Source organism: Lampris incognitus, chromosome 6, assembly GCF_029633865.1.
Source record: "Lampris incognitus isolate fLamInc1 chromosome 6, fLamInc1.hap2, whole genome shotgun sequence".
NCBI classification, from domain to species: Eukaryota; Metazoa; Chordata; class Actinopteri; order Lampriformes; family Lampridae; genus Lampris; species Lampris incognitus.
This window is the reverse complement of record NC_079216.1, coordinates 56,066,524-56,090,281: the sequence shown is the minus strand read 5'-3', so window position 1 is coordinate 56,090,281 and position 23,758 is coordinate 56,066,524. Positions and strand designations below refer to the sequence as shown.

The following is a 23,758-nucleotide window of genomic DNA, read 5'->3' as shown; positions in this document are numbered from 1 at the left end:
ACTTAAAAATAGGTGAGAGAGGGTAGGAAAAATATGTGTATACTTCCTCCTCATGTTTTAACATGTAACAAATAATTTGATGCATACAGAGATTTGTTCACTGAGTTTGATGTGTGGATTTGTTGATCACTTCAGATTATTGGCAATGGTTTATCTGTATGTTAGATCCTGGTTATTTACATGTTCAAAATAGAGCATTGTTCATTCATTCATTCATTCATTCATTTTAGTCATATTAATAAGTGAAATAAATATCAGATATGCTTTGCTACAAGCAGAAACTGCCGGAGCTACTTAAGATGTTGCAAGTTAGTCCTCTCGATGGTATTCCTTGGTGGTAGGGTGTTCTGAGCATTCACATTGTGATAAACCCTTCTGCGTCTTCAGCAGGTATCTCAGGGTCACAAGCATTTCACCCCTTAGCCTGTATGCCTCACCTGAGTGGGACAGCAAAGATCAAATTGCCTTCACCTGCAGAAGGGTTCCAACTGCGAGCTCTCATCAACCACAATCATCTTGAGCTGGTCTCAGCTGCCATGGCTATCTCCTCAGTGGCTTGCTTGAGTTGTTTGGGTTTCACACCCATGTTCTGTAGGAAATAGCCCACTAATGTTGCTGGAAAACCACAGCTGCCAACTTCGATGGGAAATAAGGTTGCATACCATCCTTTGATGAGAGCTTCATCGACCAAATCCTGGTACTTGGCTTTCTTCTGTTGGTGAAAGGTGGCTAGCCTGTCCTCCCAGGGCACTATGAGTTCAGCTACCAAGATAGTTTTTATACTCCTGGATAGAAGAACCATGTCTGGTTGGAGTGAGGTTACTGCCACCTCTTCTGGAAAGACAAGGCTCTTCTTCAGGTCCACTTGCATCTTCCAGTTGGAAGCTTGATGCAGAATGGAGCACGGCTCTTGGCAGTTGTTCTTGCCCAAGGAGCCTTATCTCCTTCCCTTTGGAAATTAATAACTTTGGGTGGAAATGCCTGGTGTTTATTGGCTTTGACCCTCTGCAGGTCCGTCCATTTGGCAATTTCTGTAAAGACCTTGTCATGCCTCCACTTGTATCAGCCTTCTTCTCCCTGTGCATTGGGAGATCTGATGAAGATGTGATTCAGGTGGCAGAGGGTTGCTCCACACTGCTTGCAGGATGGGTTGTCTTCTTTGCCCCAGATCTTTAGATTGCGGTCTTCTTCTGCTGCCTCTTGGACCCTTTGCACCACAAGTCCTCTCTTGACTTTGGCATTGGCCTTACTCCATCTCTTGGCGTCGCAGTTTCCAAGTCCTAGTCATCCTTGACAGATTACCCCAATGATCTCCTGATGTTTCCAGTACGCTTCTGCTTCCCTCACTGCTTCCTGAGGCGTCCACTTCCTGCCACACTCAATGGTCTTGTTAGCATGTCTGACTTTCTCATTCCCAGACAGTAGCAGTGTCCTGACTGCTCTTGCCTTGGTAGCTTTGAATTCTTCCACCATCGATGAGAGTAGTAAGCGGAGCTTGGAGGTCTTGCTGTACAGGTTGACTGAGCTGAAAGTTGGAGGGACACCCAGACATCTTCACAAGAATTTGCTGCACAGTCTCTGCATTGCTTCCACATGAGTCGGGGGAAGTCGTATAGCAGGAATGGCCATTGCATTCTGGGTATGATGCCATACAGGAAGCACCACACCTTAAACCTTCCAAGCAGTTGGTTGTTGTCAATTACCTTGAGCCAGATGTTTAATTGAGTCATGGTGTCTTTGAGGTTGCCTCTGTCCTTCAGGGTGCTGTCATAATTATTTCCAAGGCATCGGATTCCTTGTTCTTGAATCATTGGTATCTCAGCCCCTTGAATAATGAAGATGCTTTTTGTCAGCTTTCCTTTCAGGATACTTAGGCTGCTAGATTTACCTGGGTTGAACTGCATCTGAGACCATGGAGCCATTTTCTCCAGCAAGCATAGGATCCACCATGTTCCTTGGATCGATGGAGTCATCACAGTTATATCAACCATGAATGCTCTACAGGCCAGATGTCTTGTCTTATTCTGTCATCCACTTTTGGCCCTCTACATTGTATTCCTCCTGCCTTTAAAAGAAGGTTCATGGCAGCCACAAATAGGACCATCTGTTTGTGGCTGCTAATTCATCAATTCACATTTTGGGATTTTTCATTTTAATCTGGAGATTTAGTTTTGGACCTAGCCACTCCCAAAGCAGCTAAACAGGTTCTTCCTGTTGTGGTTATGTAAGGGGTTGAAAATAGCCTCAATGAAAAGTTTATCTTAAAAACTATACCCCCCCCCTATTTTTAGATTTAGATCTAACTTAGATACGTGATTGCAATGCAGCAAGGGTGTTTCTCCACCAAGCCAGTAGAGGGCGCTGTAGCGCTTCTGTGGATCCCCGGAGTCAAGCTACTCCCAGCTTCCTAACCAGCTCAGAATAAACTGGTTCGAGCTGGAGTGAACATGGACTCATGCGTTTCTCTTCTATGATCCACAGTTTATCTACCCAGCTCACCTCACCGGTCCACAGTACCCACAGTCTGTGGATCCTTGCTACCGCCCAGATTCCCCTAGATCTAGGCCGGTAACAGTTACACCGCCCCGAGCTGCCTCCCCGGCACATTCAAGCCACTCCCCAGCTCAGACGTGCCGGAAACATCCGAGCGCTCGGCTCGCGCTCTGAGGAGACGAGCGCTGCGCTGCACCAGGTGTTTGCCATCTTCCATCAGGCACACCTGCGGTAATCAGGCAGCCCTCTACAAGAAGCCTCCCAGAACGTCTCTCCGTGCTTCGACGTACTGAATCCTGCGGTAAAGCTCTGACAAGCCCTCCAGCGTTCCTTGCCCTCTTGCTACTCCGTTTATTCCCAGTGTCTATATTCGTGTCTCTCTTTTTCCCCGCCCAGGACTCTCCCTCCGCGACTTCCACGGCTCCCCTTGTCTCCCTCGCTCCTCACCCCTAGCGACCTTCACGTTTTCCCCCGGACCTCTCCAGCTATCTCCCTCTGTGTCTCTCTACCCGGACCCCTCCTATTCGGACTTGACTTCCTGGATCTCGGACCCGGACTTCCTCGGACAACCCCTCGCTCTACGGATTCGGACTTTGGTAGCCAGACGCACATCGTCTCAACAACGCCCACCTGAGACTCACCTGTCATTATCGCCTGTGGCAGTGTTGTTTGTTTTTCTTCACTGCATTAAATCGTCCTTCGGGTTATCCCGGTGCTCTGTTGTCTGTCTGTCCTTTTGGGTTTCGCTACACTGGCCTCTGGTCTTCATTCGTGATACGTAACACTTCCAGCAGGTGTTGAAATATGTCTTTCTGTTTTGTACAAGTGTACATAGGCCAATAACGTTACAGTGAGGCTGTCTAGGCTGCAAGAAATCCAACACTGCCAGAAATCCAAATGGTAAAAGAGGTTGCAATAAGCAAGGGATATGACTTAATTATGTAGAAGATTCACGCAAGATATTTCCATTTGTTTGCTGAACCTCGCTGTGCAATTAGGTTACACCACATTATATATTTAGTTCAAGCCGTTCCAATTTGAAAATCTATATTCAGTGTAGAAGCTCCATCCACATCTAGACTAGTTATGAACACGCATGCACAAGAATAATTCTTTTTTTTTCCATCCACGACAAGTGACACTTAAGGTGACACTTAAGGTCGCTGGTACTGGGCCACAAGAAGTGGAAGAATGACAGCAAGGGCACGAGCCAGCAACCTCTGTTGCCTTGTTGGTCATGAAATGAATCCCGTTTTCATAAATACAGTATGTACCGTGCAACAAGTTAATCAATGACTATGAAATTTTAAGCATGTTTAATGTTTAATTCTTGCAAGCAAGTGAAGGTGACTATATGAACACAGCAAAATTCAGAGTAATTCTTGTGTAACCTTTTGTTGCACAGACCACAGGCATCACAACACACAGCAGTTCAACCGCTCTATGAGGTCTACGTTTCTATTTAAGGGAATGAGCAATGATACCAAAGAGTCGGAATTAATTAATTAATTTTTTAATCAAGATTGGGATTTTCAAGCTAGCATCTGTGAAACTCTTGATCTGGAAAAATCTTATCAGCCGTTTTGCTCACAAAACGCAAAATCGCTTGAGATGAATGAATGCCGGAGGGATGCAGATGGGCATAATGGAGATTTTGGGGGCCCGTGATACCCAGATCCAGTCACCTGGAAATGTTGTACTCACTGGAAATGGGTTGTCCCAGAAGACTCGGATGACCCTACCAATGCATGCGTGGTACTGATGAGTCTTTTTTTGCGACTCAGAATTTTATTACCCCCAAGGAAGTAAAATACACATTTGAGAGTATGCAGAGGGTGTCCTTGCCCCCTGGCAGTAGAACATCAAACAGTGGTGTCATTAAACACATGCTACTGGCATTATAGGAGGGATTATGGCTGATATATTACCTTGTAATTGTGAATTGAATTAATTTTGAACTAATTTGCAATAATGGAGAAACCAAAAGAAAAAAATGACAGCGGCAGGTGGGCAGGCAGTGAAGATGACAGCATGGGAGGGTCGATGTGTAACTAGGCTTAGGGGGGGAGGGAGGAACATGTAGGCCTTAACGACGATAAAAGCAAAAGGGAAACGTTCCAAATCAGTCAGACAGCCGGTCTGTTAATTGTAACTCAAGTCAGTTTTATGATGTTGGCCTCTGTAATTCTGCTGTGCTTTTGCACGTACCTGTTCTTTCAGTTCATTCAAATCCAGAGGCCCAAAAATTTTCCACCTGGTCCCTCACCTCTCCCTTTATTTGGGAACCTGCTGCACTTTGACTCCGGAAACCCTGTGAATGACTTTCAGAAGGTAAGCTAAAGACTTCGGTAGGTCTTCACATACATACTCTGAATACAATGTAGGTTAAATGGCTGGGTTTTTTTCCATCACAGGAAATGTAATTGTTCTTTGCTCTGCAGTCCACTGAAACACTTATTTTCAGACATTCCCATAGTCTGTCAGATCGTCTGACTATAATCGAGCCCTTCGAATGGCACCTGCAGACTTCCAGCTCATATTAGCTTATGCACAAAAACTGCATAAGACAAATAACCAACTTTCCCTCCATTAGTTTCATGTTTGCGTGCGCACATGCGCGCACGCACGCACACACACACGCACACTCAAAGCCTAGAAAGGAATTGAAAGTGATGATTGAAAGGAGTTGAAAGCGGCTTTGGCCCACTTTCTCATTCGCAAGTAAAAAGGTGAAAAATGTTTACGCGGGGCGGCATGGTGCAGTGGATAGCACGGTCACCTCACAGCAAGAAGGTCCTGGGTTCGAGCCCCGGGGTAGTCCACCCTTGGGGGTCGGTCCGGGTCGTCCTCTGTGTGGAGTTTGCATGTTCTCCCCGTGTCTGTGTGGGTTTCCTCAGGGCGCTCCGGTTTCCGCCCACAGTCCAAAGACATGTAGGTCAGGTGAATCGGCCGTACTAAATTGCCCCTAGGTGTGAACATGTGTGTGTGTGTGTGTGTGTGTGTGTGTGTGTGTGTGTGTGTGTGTGTGTGTGTGTGTGTGTGTGTGTGTGTGTGTGTATGTTGGCCCTGTTAGATGGCCTGATGGCCTGTCCAGGGTGTCTCCCCTCCTGCCGCCCAATGACTGCTAGGATAGGCTCCAGCATCCCCTTGACCCTGAGAGCAGGATAAGCGGTTCGGATAATGGGTGGATGGTTACACAGTCAGACCAAAACAACAGCAGAAGTTGCACAGATAGCCACTGTGTGCATCGTTTGTGGATTGTAGCTTTGGGATAATAGAGTGAAGATGCTATAGTAATAGAGGGGAGAAAACTCTCATAGGTAATGTAACAGATAAGTAGTCAAGCATTGTAAGTCCTCTGTTGCGATCATAGACAGATCATGAGACAATATGCCCCTGGACACAGGGGCGTATTGTCTATATATCCCTATAACCTCCCCACCCCCAAACAGGTACACTCAATTAAAGCAAACAGTTGACAGAACTTCTTTATTAATTTCATCCATCCATCCATTATCCAAACATGCATATCGGGGTCACGGGATGCTGGAGCCTATCCCAGCAGTCTTTGGGCGGCAGGGGGGGGAGACACCCTGGACAGGCCGCCAGGTCATCACAGGGCCGACACATACACACACATTCACACCTAGGGACAATTTAGTATGGCTGGATCACCTGACCTACATGTTTATTAATTCTTTATTGACATAATTAATAAACACATTAAAAAACAACATATTTCGTGCATCTAATTCTCTTAAACATTTATTTTTCATCATGCTACACTGAACCAACACTATATTTATTGCTGCACTTCTCTTTTCAGCTGCAGCCACACACTGCTGGAATGCATACAGATAAAGACCGAAGGTTGCATGTACATGACGTAACCGTCTGTCTTGTACCACCTTTGTGCTTTTTGTAATATCCTGCTGTCCTTGAACAATGAACGTCAAAAGTTTTTTTCCCCCAATATAACAGAACTCTTTTTATCAAAAGGTTTCCTTTGAGATAGATATATATACATTACTTGTTACAGCAGATATTTTTTCTGTGTCTACAGCTGGTGGTAGAATGGTTTAGGGGCATAACTGACAAGAGCAGGCATACAAAAAAAACCCACACCAGCTGTAGACACAGAGAAAAAATATTTGCTTTGTAACTACAAGTAAAATGTCTTCATTATCCCCCCCCCCTCATTAGATGATACACATGTGACATTTATTAGATGTTGTATTTTTATATTTTAACTGCCTGCCCTTCCAACTCCACCCCACTATATGATATACATAAATTACCCCATTTGACGTTAACTTATTATATTCTAAACGTATTGTAGCGAATTCGGGGGACAACGCAACCACAGGAACTGCCGCGGCCGGGAAGCGAACCCGTGTCGCCCGCACCGCAGGAGACATTGCTAACCGCTCGACTGCTATTGCTTTTAAATGCTTTTGAAAACAAGCCCCAACCCCTTACGCCATTGGTTGTAATGTTTTCTACCCCACCATTGGTTGCTGTGCATCGTAACTGCCTACCCCATTGGTTGTATAGTTCAAATGTTTTCTCCTCTCATTGGTTACTGTCCACCGAAATTAGGGGCATGACGCGGGGCAACGTCTGTAAAGTTTTGGATTAATAACTCAAATACCATGAAGCTGCATTTTGGAATCTTTAGTGAAACATTTGCATAACGACAACAGCACATCTGCTGGTGCATCTACTAGCCATGGCTACTAACACTCCTCTCTCACTCCGCTACTTCCGGGCTTAACGTGGACCAAGGGCATCTCACATATACAACACTTAACCTAGAGCACCCCCTTGTGGCCAGTATAAACATTAAAACTAACACCAGAAACATTACTAAACATGTTACAAAGCATTGACATTACAACCCTCCTTTCCTTACATTTTTTTAACAATAACTATTAACCAGTCCAACTCAAACTTTCTCTTGCATTATACCTTGTAGTCAGTTCACTTTAAAGTCAGTGACGTATCACGGGGGTCTTCTGTTTACCCTGACTGGTATCTCTGAACAGGTGACTGTGGCCCAGGGGGATTAGGGGCTAAGGGCTCTGGGATTTGTTCAGGATGGATTTCGGTCCAGTCCATGCCTTTCAAACCACATTGCTGAGAGTGGTGATTTTCAGCCACCGGGAGGATCTTGAAGTGGGATGAGTTTCTGGTGATGAAATGGTCATTGTGTTTGGCTGTCACCATGGAGCCTTTGATGGCAATGACCCTGTATGGACGGGGATTGTAAGCAGGGCATAGCTTCCCTTCCTTCTTTTGATGACACAGGACCCTGTCGCCTACTTTCACAGCCAAAGGAGCAGCATTGCGCATCCTGTCTGCATTGTGTTTCATCCTGTTCTTTGCCACTGGATCTGCTTGTCATAGCTTTGCATCAACCAGACTGGAAGGGAAGAGGAGATTCAGACAGCTTGATTCTGAGGGGCCTACCAAACAGCACATCTGCAGGCGCCGTTCCAGTTGAGCAGTGAGGCGTGGCACGGTAGCTGCAGAGGAATGCATACAGAGTCTGTTTCCATGGGCGACCTTCAATGTGGGCAGCATGTATGGTCTTTTCAAGGGTATGCATGAAGCGTTCAGCCTCAGCATTGGTCTGAGGCCACATCGGAGTTATCTTCCTATGCCTGAAACCCAAATATGTAGTGAAGTCTGCATATTCCGAGCTTTGGAAGGGTGGGTTGATGTCAGTTTTGAAATCCAGTGGAATTCCCAGTGTAGAGAATATTTTGTTGAGTTTAGGGATCGTGGCTCTGGCTGATGTGGACTGCAGAATCTCTACCTCTGGATACCTGGAGTATTATCTATGACCACCAAAAGGTAAACACCAGAAGGGAATGGACCACAGAAGTCCACACCAACTTTTCACATGGTGACGATGGTAGCTCAGACATGCGGAGAGGTTCTTACCTGTGATTAGGCACAACAGCCTGGCATAGGATGCAGCCAGCTATCATGGTTTCTACTTGTCTGCCAATGCCAGGGAACCAGACTTTCTCTCTGATCAACTGCTTAGTTTTGACCACCCCCTGATGGCCTTCGTGTGTCAGTGACAAGGCCCTGATTTGTGACGAATGAGGGACAACGATCCTCATGCCTCGTAGCATGTGTCATCCGTAGCGGTCACAATTAGTTCATCTTTGATTTTCTTGAATGACATTAGAGCAGCAAAATCCACTCCGTCAGCAACATCTTGTTTTTCAGACAGTGACTCCCATGAGCCTTCTTTGATGAGTCGAATGACTTCGCACAGAGTGGGGTCAGTTTTGGTTGCCTCTTGAATTTCACTCAGTGTCATTGCCTTAAGGACAGCATTTGCTGTAAAAAAGTTGACATATTCTTCCACTTGTCTTTCATTGTCTGAAATGTCATGAGAGATACTATGTGATACTCATGCAGGGTGGTGTGACATATAGTCTGCCGGGTTGCCCTTACCAGACTTGTAGTGGACTGTAGTTGTAAGGCTGCAGACATAGACTCCAGTGTTCTATACGAGCAGGTGACTTGGATTTGGGGTTATTGAAAATCCATTCCAACGGTTTGTGATCACTGATAAGTGTAAAGGGTGCTCCGTAAAGGTATATGTGAAAATGTTCACAGCCCCACCCAATCGCAAGTGCTTCCCGTTCTGTTTGTGAGTATTTTTGTTCAATGGGGGACAGCGCTCTACTTGCATAGCTTATCACTCTAGCTGGATCATTTGGGCCATTCCTTTGTGCCAACACAGCCCCAAGACCTACTGGACTTGCATCAACTATCAGTTCAGTTAGTCTGTGTGGGTCAAAGTAGGTCATCACAGCATCACTTGTTAGACTTCGTTTCATCTCATCAAGAGATCTCTGGTGCTTTTCCGCCCAGATCCAACTTACAGTCTTTTTTGTAAATTCTCTCAGAGATTGGGTTATTATGGCAAAATCCTTGATGAAACAGGCACTGTAATTTGCCATGCCCAGAAGACTACGGACCTCACTGGCATTAGTCAGAGCAGCAGCGTTGTGAAGCGCTTGAACCTTCTTGGGATTTGAAGAGAATCCTCCATCTGAGAATGTGTATCCAAAGAAGTCCAGAGTGGTTTGTGCATATGAGCACTTGACCTTGTTGAGAGTTAGGTTCTTCTCCCTCAGCCACTGAAACGTTTCTCCAAGAGCTTGGTCATGGGCAGCTCTTGTTTTCCCAAACACTAACATGTCATCACTTAGGTTGATTACTCCTGGGATGCCCTTCAGGGCTTGTTGAATGATATATTGGAAAACCTCTGCAGCCGATGAAACTCCAAAGCTCAGTCTTGTTGAATGACATTTTGGAACACCCCTGCAGCCGATGAAACTCCAAAGCCCAGTCTTTTGTAACGTCGCAGCCCTACATGGGTGGAGAATGTTGTGATATATCAAGAGGATGACTCTAGTTCTAGCTGATGATACCCACTGTTCAAATCTAGCTTTGAGAAGAACCTGGTTCCATTGAGCGATTGTATCACATCATCTACTGTATGTGTGAGAGGTCGTTCTCATTCGATGGCCTGATTTGGTAGCGTCATGTCCACACAAATGTGCACTGCTTCCGGGTCTTTTGGTTTTGGAACAGGAACGATTGGAGAGACCCAGAGAGTGGGACCATCCACCTTCTCGATGATGTCAAGGTCCTCAAGATGTTGCAGTTCAACCTCAATTCGCTTCCTTACATGAAAAGGTACTCTTCTGTGAGATTGTGTGACGGCAGGAACATCTCTCTTTATGTGCAACTTGACTTGAAAGTCATTCAGTTTTCCTATTCCCTGAAAGAGGTCAGCATACTCAGTGGGGAGATCATCCACTGCCCTCACTTCTGTCTGGTTTGAAGTTCTTGTGGGCTACTCTGGCTGTTGTGGACATGTGTGAAGAGCATTGATGATTTTGATTAGTCCCAGTTGACTGGCAGTGTCATAACCCAGTAGACTGCCATTACTTCCTTGTAGCACATGGAATGTTGCATTTGTGAAGCGTGATTTGGATTCAACCAGTGAGGTGAATTTTCCTAGGGCAGACAGTGGTGTGCGTGAACCATAAGGAAATATGGGAACCATGCATTTGGTGATTGAGGGCTTCTGTCTCAGTCTCTGGTTAGTTGTTTCATTGATGATATTCACAGTTGCCCTTGTATCAAGCATCACTTTTATATTGCAGTCAGTAACCTTTATCTTTGCATGTGGGAGATTTGCTTTTGATTGGGAGACTGTGTACAGATGCTGATGAGAAGATTCTGTGCCCACGTTGCTTCTTTCTGCCGTGTATGAAACACTAATATTGTTCTAAACTGTTTAAGTAGATAACTGGAAAGTGCACACGGCAGACTTATGACATTAACACAGTATATTTATTCTTACGCTGTAACAACCTAGCTATCCCAAGTAGAGTGGAGTACCAAGAGAACGCCCTGGTGGCGAGTCTGCCTTATATACTCTTCAGGAACAACCAATAGCTGACCTCCACCTCATTCAGCACCAATCACATTTGAATGTGCACATTTAAAACCAACCAACCCACACTGGTTAATATTCTGCGTTGGGAACACCACAGCTCCTCCCCTGTAAATTCAAACTTCTTTTTTTTTTCTAGGATTCTAACATATCCTTTTTGCTCTTAAGCTCATAACCATGTACAGTATTTCTTCAACAGTAACCATACATTACATTACAGATTTATTTTCTCTTTTTTTCTTTTCAATAACCAATCTGCATGTCAGTCACAAGTTCAGTCTATCAGGAGGACGTCTGTCTTTCACAGGGCGAGTGTTCCTTTCCACAACTGGCGGTGGTGGTTCTACAGGTCGTTCTTCCACAACCTGTGGTTCAGGATGTTCTGACACATCAGTGTCTGCATTGAAATCATCAATCTCCCAAGAAGCTCCATCACAAGAGTCCATTTGAGTCTGATCTGGATTTCCCTTGACACCCGACATCTGGTTCACGTCTTTTCACACAATTTCCATTTACTTCAACACTGTATGTGACAGGACCCAACACTTCACTTATAACTCCATTCAACCATTTCTCCCCTCCCCTGTAATTTTTTACCAACACGTGTTGACCAACCATAAAAGACCTAACACGGGGAAGATTTGGTTCAGACTCGGTCTACATTCTCTGAGAGAACTTTGGTTTGATAAGACACAACCTGATTCGCACCTGTCTTCTCAGAAATAGCTCAGCTGGGGTCTTTCCTGTCTTAGTATGGGGTGTGTTTCTGTACCCAATCAGAAAATTTGCTACACAGTGCTCAAGCGTCATACCACCAATGGCTCTATTCTTTGCAAGGGATTTCTTAAGATTTTGGACCAATCTTTCAGCTAAACCATTACTTGCAGGATGGTATGCAGGTGACTTGATGTGTTTTACTCCATTTTTAGTCAAAAATGACTCAAACTCTTGCGATACGAACTGAGGTCCGTTATCAGTTACAAGCTCTTTAGGCAACTCATAAGCTGCGAATAAATTTCTCATTGCTTCAATTGTCTTAGATGAAGTAGAAGTGGTCATGGGAACTATCTCTGGCCATCTAGCATAGGCATCCATCACTACTAAAAACATCTGCTTGTGGTCCTCAGCAAAATCAAGATGTACTCTTTCCCATGGACTCGAAGACCATTTCCGTGTATGTATCGGTGCGGTAGCAGGCATACTACGCTGCTGCTGACAAATAGTACACTGATTCACTTCACGTTCAATACTGTCATCTAATGTAGGCCACCAGAATAAACTTCTGGCGAGGGACTTCATTTTAACTATTCCCCAGTGGTGCTCATGTAATTTCGACAATAGCCTGTCTCTTAGTTTATCAGGCACTACCACACGGTAACCCCATAATAAACGATCATCCTCAATGCTAAGCTCTAATTTTCTCTGAAAATAAGGCTTCAGTGACTCATCCTGTACATGTTTAGGCCATCCAGTTAACACCAACTGTTTAACCACTCTTAACACAGGATCTCTGTCTGTTTCTTTGGCTATTTCTCTAGCCGTAAGAGGTAAGTCTTCCAGGAAGACACTCTGTAAATTGGGTTTGACACCACATCTACATCAGGCTTCACAGGTAATCTTGATAAAGCATCAGCATTGCTATGCTGCTCTGACTTCTTGTACTGGATTTCGTATGTATACGGTGCCAAAATTAGAGCCCACCTTTGTAATCTAGCGGCGGCCAGTGTTGGCACACCTGTTGTAGACCCCAGAATTTTCAACAGTGGCTTGTGGTCTGTCAATAACAAGAATTTCCTTCCATAAAGATACTCATGGAATTTCATAACTCCAAAAACAAGACCCAGTGCCTCTTTTTCCAGTTGAGAGTAATTCTGTTCTGTTTTAGTTAACATTCTGGATGCAAATGTGATAGGTCTCTCACTTCCATCTTTCATTTTGTGGCTGATTACAGCACCAACTCCATAAGGAGAAGCATCACATGCTAGTATGATATGTAACTCTGCATCAAAATGTACTAACAATTTATCTGACTGAAGAGACTTCTTTGCACTATCAAATGTACTTTGACATTTCTCTGACCATTCCCAGGTTGCATCTTTATGCAGCAATGCTGTCATTGGATGAATCAGAGTAGATAGATTAGGGATAAACTTCCCATAGTAGTTTAACAGAGCTAAGAATGACCTGAGTTCAGTTACATTTTTCGGAACTGGAGCCCTCTGAATAGCATCTGTCTTTTCCTTCATTGGATGTATGCCCATGGCATCAATGACATGCCCTAAGTATGAAACGCTGTTCTGCATGAATGCACACTTCTCTCTTTTAACCCTGAGATTGTAAGTTTCAAGTCTACTAAGCACCTCTTCCAAGTTAGTCAGGTGCCTTTCTGTATCTTTTCCAGTAATTAAGATGTCATCTAAATAACAGATGACCCCTTCCATGCCCTGAAGAACCTGATCCATAATCTTTTGAAAAATAGCAGGGGCGCTAGCAACACCATAGGGTAACCTATTGTAGTGATACAACCCTCTGTGTGTGTTGATAGTTAGGTAATGTCTTGAATTGTCCTCTAACAGAACTTGCTGATAAGCCTGCGACAAGTCTAATTTGGTAAACTGCTGACCTCCTGCTAGTTTAGCAAATAAATCTTGGGTTTTGGATACTGTTCCACATTCAACCATGGATTGATGGTGACCTTGTAGTCTCCACATATTCTCACGCTGTCATCCTTTTTAGACACACAAACTATTGGAGCTGCCCACTCACTGTAATTAATGGGTGAGATGACACCTTCAGCTTCCAATTTTGCCAGTTCTCTCTCTACAGCTTCTCTTAATGCATAAGGCACGTTTCTAGGCTTACAGAACTTGGGCACTGCATCTGGAACTACATGTAGTCTGGCTTCAATACCTTTTAACTTGCCTAACTCAGGTTTGAACACTGATGCATGTCTGGCACACACATCATCCACTGTATCATGAGCCACTCTGTTGACTCTTGACCAGTCTAGCTTTAATTAACTTATCCAGTCTCTGCCCATTAATGCAGGACCTCTTCCTTTCACGACTAGTAGTTCTAGCTTTTCTGAGCGTTCCTTGCATTTCACCTTTGCTGCGAATTTTCCTATCAACAGCAATGATTCCTCACTGTAGGTTTTCAGCACACAATTTGCAGGACTAAGTTTCACATCTTTAAACCTGCGTTTAAGTAGAGTTTCAGATATCACGGACACGGCTGCGCCAGTGTCTACCTTCATTTTCACCCTTGTACCATTTACACTGACATACACATAGTAGGGTTTCACAATGTCACCTTTACCCGTGTCCATTGCAAAAAGTTCGGCCCCTCCATTGTCCAATGTCTGACCAGTGTCAATGTTCTGTACAGCCTCCACCATGCACCTTGTCGGCACACAGCAGTCGTCTCTGGCACTGCAGAGCTGAGGCTGGATAGCATCTCCATCTGCCCGAAGACTGTGAGCGTTGCTCTGGTCCACGTGCTGGGGAGCGTTGCAACTAAGTCTTCCCTGCTGTTTGATAGCGCTGGAATTTGTACATGTCCCGTGCTTGAGCGCGTGGCAACATTCCAAATGCCTGGTCCCTTTCGATGCCTTGCCATAGCTTCCTTCTTTAGGTGAACGGCATGCTTTTGTGATGTGTCCCTTTTTCTTGCACTGGCGACACTCTGCGTCCTTGAACCTGCATTCATCCGGTCTGTGGCCTTTTCCATTGCAGCGATGGCAGGGCTTTCCATTGGCTGTAGACTTTACCGTAGCCTCTCTATGCTTTAGGTTAGCCTTCTTTTCTACCACATTAGCTTTATAGCCTTTCTGTGCAAACTGTTGCGCACTGTTGCCTTTTGTTACCCCAAAAGAAAGCGCCATTTCAACTGCGAGCTGTAACGTTAAGTCTTTTGTGTGAGCAGCATTGAGTAACCGATCTCTTAGCTCACTGCTCTTAACTCAACAGACAAACCTATCACGCAGTGCTTCATCTAAAAATGTTCCAAATTTGCATGTGGCTGCTAACTTTCTCAAACTTGCAATGTACTCATTTATTGTTTCGTTTTCCTTTTGGTTTCTTCCGCGAAACTTGCATCTCTCGGCAATAAAGTTGGTTTTCGGGATGTAGTGCTTTTCTAGCATTCCCACCAATACTTCATATGTTTTACCCGATGGCTTATCTGGTGCACACAAATCCATCAGCAAGCTATGCGCCCTTTTTCCTACCACCGTAAGAAATACCGCTTTGGTTTTCTCATCTCGAGTGTCCAATCCCTTTGCTGTGAAGTACTGCTCTAACCGCTGGCGATAACTATCAAAACTTTCCTCACTTTCCTCGAAGTGGAAACCTTCTGGCTTACCGAATGCCATCTTCTGTTCGACGGTCCTTCCACTCACCGAACGTCTCTCTCTGATTGTTCGTCGTTTACTTCTGCCTCGCTGGAGCTGCTTGACATGCTAACTCTGTGACTTCCAACTTAAACATCCCATCCTCGTCGCCAAACTGTCGTGTATGAAACACTAATATTGTTCATCATCCTTCTCGATGATTTCAAGGTCCTCAAGATGTTGCAGTTCAGCCTCAATTCGCTTCCTTACATGAAAAGGTACTCTTCTGTGAGATTGTGTGACGGCAGGAACATCTCTCTTTATGTGTGACTTGACTTGAAAGTCATTCAGTTTTCCTATTCCCTGAAAGAGGTCAGCATACTCAGTGGGGAGATCATCCACTGCCCTCACTTCTGTCTGGTTTGAAGTTCTTGTGGGCTACACTTGCTGTTGTGGACATGTGTGAAGAGCATTGGTGATTTTGATTAGTCCCAGTTGACTGGCAGTGTCATAACCCAGTAGACTGCCATTACTTCCTTGTAGCACATGGAATGTTGCATTTGTGAAGCGTGATTTGGATTCAACCAGTGAGGTGAATTTTCCTAGGGCAGGCAGTGGTGTGCGTGAACCATAAGGAAATATGGGAACCATGCATTTGGTGATTGAGGGCTTCTGTCTCAGTCTCCGGTAAGTTGTTTCATTGATGATATTCACAGTTGCCCTTGTATCAAGCATCACTTTTATATTGCAGTCAGTAACCTTTATCTTTGCATGTAGGAGATTTGCTTTTGAATGGGAGACTGTGTACAGATGCTGATCAGAAGATTCTGTGCCTGCGTTGCTTCTTTCTGCCGTGTATGAAACACTAATATTGTTCTAAACTGTTTAAGTAGATAACTGGAAAGTGCACACGGCAGACTTATGACATTAACACAGTATATTTATTAATACGCTGTAACAACCTAGCTATCCCGAGTAGAGCGGAGTACCAAGAGAACGCCCTGGTGGCGAGTCTGCTTTATATACTCTTCAGGAACAACCAATAGCTGACCTCCACCTCATTCAGCACCAATCACATTTGAATGTGCACATTCAAAACCAACCAACCCACACTGGTTAATATTCAGTGTTGGGAACACCACACTTTCGTGAGATGTGATGCCACTTTTTCAACTGGTGTGTACATAATGAACTTCATGTCGACCTGTGATGCCCCCTTGTGGCATCAGAGCTGCCCATGACCTCCTTGCAGTCTCAAGGAGGGAGTTGCCGTAGTCCAGCCGCGAGATGACCAGAGTCTGGATGAGCACTTGTGCCGTCTCGTCGGTGAGGAATGGGCGGATCCTCCTGATGTTATAGAGGTGAAATCTGCAGGAGTGAGCAACCGATGCAACGTTTGCAGCAAACGACAGTTGGTCGTCCAGGATCACACCCAGATTTCTCGCAGTCCGAGTTGGTGTCACCATGGTGTTGTCAATGGTGATGGCCAGGTCTCGGTGCGGGCGACCTTTCCGCGGGAAGAACATCAGCTCCGTCTTGTCCAGATTGAGCTTCAGGTGGTGTGTCGCCATCCACTCCGAGATGCCAGTCAAGCACGCAGCAATGAGGGGGGGGGAGAGAGAGTAGAACATGAAATAGTGGTCAGAGAGCTAGAGGGGAGTAACAGAGAGATTGGAAATAGGACAGTATCTAGTAAAGATAAGGTCCAACTGGTTGCCGGCCTCATGGGTAGGAGGAGAGGGTGAAGGTCAAAGGAGGAGAGGAAAGAGAGAAGAGGATCTAGCTGGTCAGTGTGGATGTTGAAGTCACCAAGAAGTATAAGTGCAGAGTCATCATCAGGGAAGTGTGACACAAGTGTCTCAAGCTCCTCCAGAAACTCACCAAGGGGGCCTGGTGGGTGGTACACAACCACAATGGTGAGTTTGGCTGGATAAGAGAGTAACAGCATGAAATTCAAAAGACGGCAGAGAAAATTGTGGAATGGAAATGAGAGTATTTCCATTTCGGGGAGATTAGCAGGCCAGTACCACCATCCCACCTCTGGGAGTGTGAGAAAAAGAGTACACATCTGACAGAACTGCGGGTGTGGTAGTGTTTTCTGGTGTGATCCAGGTCTCAGTTAGAGCAAGAAAGTTGAGGAGGAGCAAGGATGCGTAGCCTGAGATATACTCAGCTTTCAGCACCGCGGACTGGCAATTCCAGAACCCTCCTGTCACCACTTGCTCAACGTGAGTAGAGAGAGTGTGATACATGAGATTGGTAGGGTCACAGCACCTAGGAGTGACCCAACATCTATGCTAGCCCTGGGAAGAGGAAAGGACAGGAATGCGAAGGAAACATGTTGTGTATTGATAAATGTTCTATCATTCACTGTTGATACGGAACTACTTATTGTTTACATGTTGTTGACCGGATGTAACCCCACCCAGAAAGGAGATAAATATTAGGTGCAAAAGCGCCAAAACCCAGAACTGCGCTCTCCAATGCCTTGACAGTCAGGTGGACATGTACAGCCGAGAGATATGAATAAAAGCTCATTTACATAAAGTCATCTCCGGGTACTTTGTCAATAAGAACGCAACAAAACACATAGTCTATACTGTAATATTTAAAGGGGTTGCCTCCTAACGGTCACTACAGTGTCTCGAATGAAGCAATGTCCACACATCAAATAACGTTTGGTGTTCCGTGTTTACTGTGGTCTACCATGCATACACAATCCCTTCCGTGGGATTCATTTGTAGGCTTTTAAGTGTAATCTGGCTCTGTCTGCATCTGAAGTTGAATCTCAGGGGGTTCCTGCAGTCTGCCACTTTATGTGCCATTTGGGTGGGAGAATTTTCTTCTCAACACACTGTGAATCAAAGTGAATTAATCAAAGCACAAGAGACAATAAATCAATGTCCAGTACTTAAAAGTCTGATGTGAGTAGGTTTGTTAATAGTCTGCAAAAGGGTACAACAATGTACCGAGCTGGTCCATGGAGCAACTGAAACAACATGTCTAAAACACTCTTTTTTATACTGTATTTTGTCCCCACCTATTGTGGAGCTTAACCTTAGACCACACCTTTGATTTTAGATCATATCTCACCATCCATCATTATTTTCTCGTTAAGACATTGTTCTGCGTATCCAAATATATGGTGTCTCAGTCTTCCAGGCACTGTGGTCTAATGTGGCCTATTACACATACTGTCATCTGGTGGTCTTGTCAGTATACCACTGTTCCTGTCCTGTTTTTTTTTTTTTATTCATTCACTCACTGATTCATTCATTATCCAAACCGCTTATCCTTACTCAGGGTCGCGGGGATGCTGGAGCCTATCCCAACAGTCACTGGGTGGCATCATGTTGTTCTTTACACCATTATTTCCACAATTCTCATATAGTTAATAAAAAATAATTGATTACCTCTAGTTATAATCCAGTGTTTGATTCTTGATTAATAAAAATAATCACACATTGTATAAAATAAGCCTATTGATTGTAGATACTTAAACAAATTATTTCCCACATTAAACCCCTTTGTGACTTTGGCCAAATCATCAACATAAGAAAAGTACACTTATTAAACATTATAAAAAAAGTCAGTGAATAAAAATGAACACAGTCGTAGGTGGGGGCAAAAAACCCAGTACAGATATGTCTTCTTATAACACTGGGAAAATTCCCCCATGGCCTCCTAATACCAACCGACCATCCGTAGGGCGACCACTTAAAAGCCTACAACCTGTTGCATATGTTTTTATTTTTGCTGTTTTTATTTTTACTCTTATTTGATCTTCCTTTATTCCTGCCTTGTTTTTTTTTGTGAAGCACTTTGTAACATTGTTTTAGAAAGGTGCTATATAAATAAAATTATTATATTATTATCATTATTATTATTATTATTATTATGATCTTATGTGTACTGGTAAGTTGTTCCAGAGATCAGGAGCAGCCACTGCAAAGGCTCTGTCACCCCTATTCTTAAGCCTGGATCTCGGAACATGTAAGAGCATCTGGTTTGTTGACCTGAGTGTTCTGACTGGTGTATGATGAAGTATTAGCTCAGATAAATAAGATGGTGCCAGCCCATTCAAAGACTTAAAAACAAGTAATAAAATCTTAAACTGGACCCTAGAACAGACAGGAAGCCAATGAAGGGAGGCCAGTACAGGCGTCATGTGATCACGTCGTTTTTTTTCCTGTCAGAAGGCAAGCAATTGCATTTTGTACAAGCTGCTACCGATGAAGCGACGACTGAGCCACACCAACATACAATGAATTACAATAATCCAAACGAGAGGTAATAAATGCATGAATTACCCTTTCAAGATCATTTCAAGGGAGCTAGGCCTTTACTTTTCCCAGAAGTTGTAATTGAAAAAAACTTGTTTTGACTTCTGAGCTTATTTATCAAAGTTAAAAGAGCTGTCAAAAAAAGATTCCTAACAGAAGAGTGACTGTAGGAAGGTAAAGGACCAAGAGCACTATCATAACCATCCAGAAGATCAGGTTGTCCATATACAATAATTTCAGTCTTATTTTGATTTAGTTTCAGGAAGTTTAACTCCATCCATGTTGTGACATCCTTTACACAACTAAGCAAAGCCTGTATAGAATCTCTGCTGTTTGTTTTTTATAGGCAGATAGATATAATAAATCATCAGCAAAACAATGAAAAGACATATTGTGTTTTTTAAAAATGGACCCCAAGGGCAGTTTATACAATGAGAAGAGAATGGGGCCCAAAATGGAGCCTTGAGGGACCCCACAATTAAGTGGGGCTGCAGCTGCAGAGAATTGGTCTATATAGACAGAAAATCTTCTATTTGACAGATAAAACTTGAACTATTCTAGGGCAGTACCTTTAATGCCTACACACAGCTCAAGATGTGATAAAACAATATTATGGTCAACCGTGTCGAAGGCAGCAGTCAGGTCCAAAAGCACCAGAACAGCAGAGTTCTCAGAGTCCATAGTTAAAAGAAGATCATTAAAAACTCTTAAAAGGGCCGTTTCAGTGCTGTGACATGATTTGAAACCGGACCGGAACTTTTCAAAAATGCTATTAATTTCTAGGTGCATTTGTAATTGTACATAAACTGCTTTCTCTAAGACTTTTGAAAGAAAAGGCAGCTTTTTAGGCAGCTAATAAAATAAAATAAAAAGAATTTTTCTAAAATCAGTGTACAACATCATCAAGAATTATATACATGTGTGTGTGGATATATATATATATATATATATATATATATACACTGCTCAAAAAAATAAAGGGAACACATAAGCAATGCAATGTAGCTCCAAGTCAATCACACTTTTGAGATATCAACCTGTCCAGTTAGGAAGCAACACTGATTTGTGAATCAATTTCACCTGTTGGTAAATTGTCTAATTTCCACCTGGTGGTGACCTTCAACAGGCCACTAATGTGCAGGTTTCTGCTCAAACAGTGAGAAACAGAATGCATGAGGATGGTATGAGGGCCCGACGTCCACAATTGGGGCCTGTGCTCACAGCCCAACACCGTGCAGCCCGATTGACCTTTGCCAGAGAACAGCTTGGTTGGCAGATTCGCCATTGGCGCCCTGTGCTCTTCACAGATGAGAGCAGGTTCACACTGAACACATGTGACAGACGTGAGAGAGTCTGGAGACGCTGTGGAGAACGTTCTGCTGCCTGCAACATCCTCCAGCATGACCGGTTTGGCGGTGGGTCAGTGATGGTCTGGGGAGGCATATCCTTGGAGGGCCGCACAGACCTCTACGTGCTAGCCAGAGGTACCATGACTGCCATTAGGTACCGGGATGAGATCCTCAGACCCATTGTCAGACCATATGCTGGTGCAGTGGGCCCTGGGTTCCTGCTCATGCATGACAATGCTCGTCCTAATGTGGCCAGAGTGTGTCAGCAGTTCCTGTATGTCGAGGGCATTGATGCTATGGACTGGCCTGCACGTTCCCCAGACCTGAATCCAACCGAGCACCTCTGGGACATCATGTCTCGTACCATCCGCCAACGCGATGTCGCACCACAGACTGTCCAGGAGTTGACCGATGCCCTGATCCAGGTCTGGGAGGAGATTCCTCAGGAGACCATCTGTCGTCTCATCAGGAGCATGCCCAGACGTTGTAGGGAGTGCATACAGGCACGTGGAGGCCACACACACTACTGAGCCTCATTTTGAATCGTCTTGAAGAATTTCCACAGAAGTTGGATCAGCCTATGTTCTCATTTTCCACTTTGATTTTGAGTATGATTCTGAATCCAGATCTTAATGGGCTAATGATTTTGATTTCCATTGATCATTCTTAGGTTATTTTGCTCTAAACACATTCCTCTGTCTAATAAATAAAGATTTTCAGCTGAAATATTTCATTCATCGAGGTCTATATTGTGTTTTTAGGTGTTCCCTTTATTTTTTTGAGCAGTATATATACACTACCGTTCAAAAGTTTGGGATCACCCAAACAATTTTGTGTTTTCCATGAAAAGTCACACTTATTCACCACCATATGTTGTGAAATGAATAGAAAATAGTCAAGACATTGACAAGGTTAGAAATAATGATTTGTATTTGAAATAAGATTTTTTTTACATCAAACTTTGCTTTCGTCAAAGAATCCTCCATTTGCAGCAATTACAGCATTGCAGACCTTTGGCATTCTAGCTGTTAATTTGTTGAGGTAATCTGGAGAAATTGCACCCCACGCTTCCAGAAGCAGCTCCCACAAGTTGGATTGGTTGGATGGGCACTTCTTTGAGCAGATTGAGTTTCTGGAGCATCACATTTGTGGGGTCAATTAAACGCTCAAAATGGCCAAAAAAAGAGAACTTTCATCTGAAACTCGACAGTCTATTCTTGTTCTTAGAAATGAAGGCTATTCCATGCGAGAAATTGCTAAGAAATTGAAGATTTCCTACACCGGTGTGTACTACTCCCTTCAGAAGACAGCACAAACAGGCTCTAACCAGAGTAGAAAAAGAAGTGGGAGGCCGCGTTGCACAACTGAGCAAGAAGATAAGTACATTAGAGTCTCTAGTTTGAGAAACAGACACCTCACAGGTCCCCAACTGGCATCTTCATTAAATAGTACCTGTTAGAGCCTGTTTGTGCTGTCCTCTGAAGGGAGTAGTACACACCGGTGTAGGAAATCTTCAATTTCTTAGCAATTTCTCGCATGGAATAGCCTTCATTTCTAAGAACAAGAATAGACTGTCGAGTTTCAGATGAAAGTTCTCTTTTTCTGGCCATTTTGAGCGTTTAATTGACCCCACAAATGTGATGCTCCAGAAACTCAATCTGCTCAAAGAAGTGCCCATCCAACCAATCCAACTTGTGGGAGCTGCTTCTGGAAGCGTGGGGTGCAATTTCTCCAGATTACCTCAACAAATTAACAGCTAGAATGCCAAAGGTCTGCAATGCTGTAATTGCTGCAAATGGAGGATTCTTTAACGAAAGCAAAGTTTGATGTAAAAAAATCTTATTTCAAATAAAAATCATTATTTCTAACCTTGTCAATGTCTTGACTCTATTTTCTATTCATTTCACAACATATGGTGGTGAATAAGTGTGACTTTTCATGGAAAACACGAAATTGTTTGGGTGATCCCAAACTTTTGAACGGTAGTGTATATATATCCATCCATCCACCCATTATCCAAACCGCTTATCCTGCTCTCAGGGGCGCGGGGATGCTGGAGCCTATCCCAGCAGTCATTGGGCAGTGGGCAGGGAGACACCCTGGACAGGCCACCAGGCCATCACAGTATATATTTATATAAAAAATAGGGTGGCACGCTGGTGCAGTCGCCTCACAGCAAGAAGCTCCTGTTTAATCCAACCTTGGGGGTCATCCTCTGTGTGGAGTCTGCATGTTCTCCCCATTTCTGCGTGGGTGTGTGTGTGGGGGGGGGGTGATCTGCTGCTATACCAATGCAGCAGAAAATCTTTTTACAGCTGGATGTTGACAGGTATGCACAAATCTAGTACAGAATATTTATTTGCAGAGGTGGGCCATTGTGGCTTGTGGCTTTTTTTGAAATGGCACATGACTGACTTTAATGTGAGCTTCTTGTTTTCAAAAAGAATATGCACCGTATTTTGGTTTTTAAATGCTTAAAGCAGTGTTACACTGTGTTGGTAGGCAATGGAATAGACCACTACACTACCCAGACACTCCATGAAGTGATTTTAATATTTACCAACCATTGCTGTCCACGCAGCGGCACGGTGGCTGCCTCACAGCAAGAAGGTCCTGGGTTCAAGCCCCGGGGTAGTCCAACCTTGGGGGTTGTCCTCTGTGTGGCATTTGCATGTTCTTCCCGTGTCCGTGTGGGTTTCCTCCCACAGTCCAAAGACATGTAGGTCAGGTGATTCGGCCATACTAAATTGTCCCTAGGGGTGTGTGTGTGTGTGTGTGTGTGTGTGTGTGTGTGTGTGTGTGTGTGTGTGTG

The 23,758-nt window shown here is 44.1% G+C and overlaps 1 protein-coding gene across 1 annotated transcript in view; it reads left to right on the top strand.

Annotated features, from left to right (window-relative positions):
* The first annotated feature begins 4,662 nt into the window (after nucleotides 1-4,662).
* The window catches only part of LOC130114756 (cytochrome P450 2B4-like), a 44,996-nt gene continuing 25,900 nt past the window's right edge, over nucleotides 4,663-23,758 (top strand). Inside the window, exon 1 of the mRNA XM_056282660.1 lies at nucleotides 4,663-4,824. Within this exon, the coding sequence (XP_056138635.1) occupies nucleotides 4,663-4,824 (162 nt within the window). The remainder of the gene's footprint in view (nucleotides 4,825-23,758) is intronic.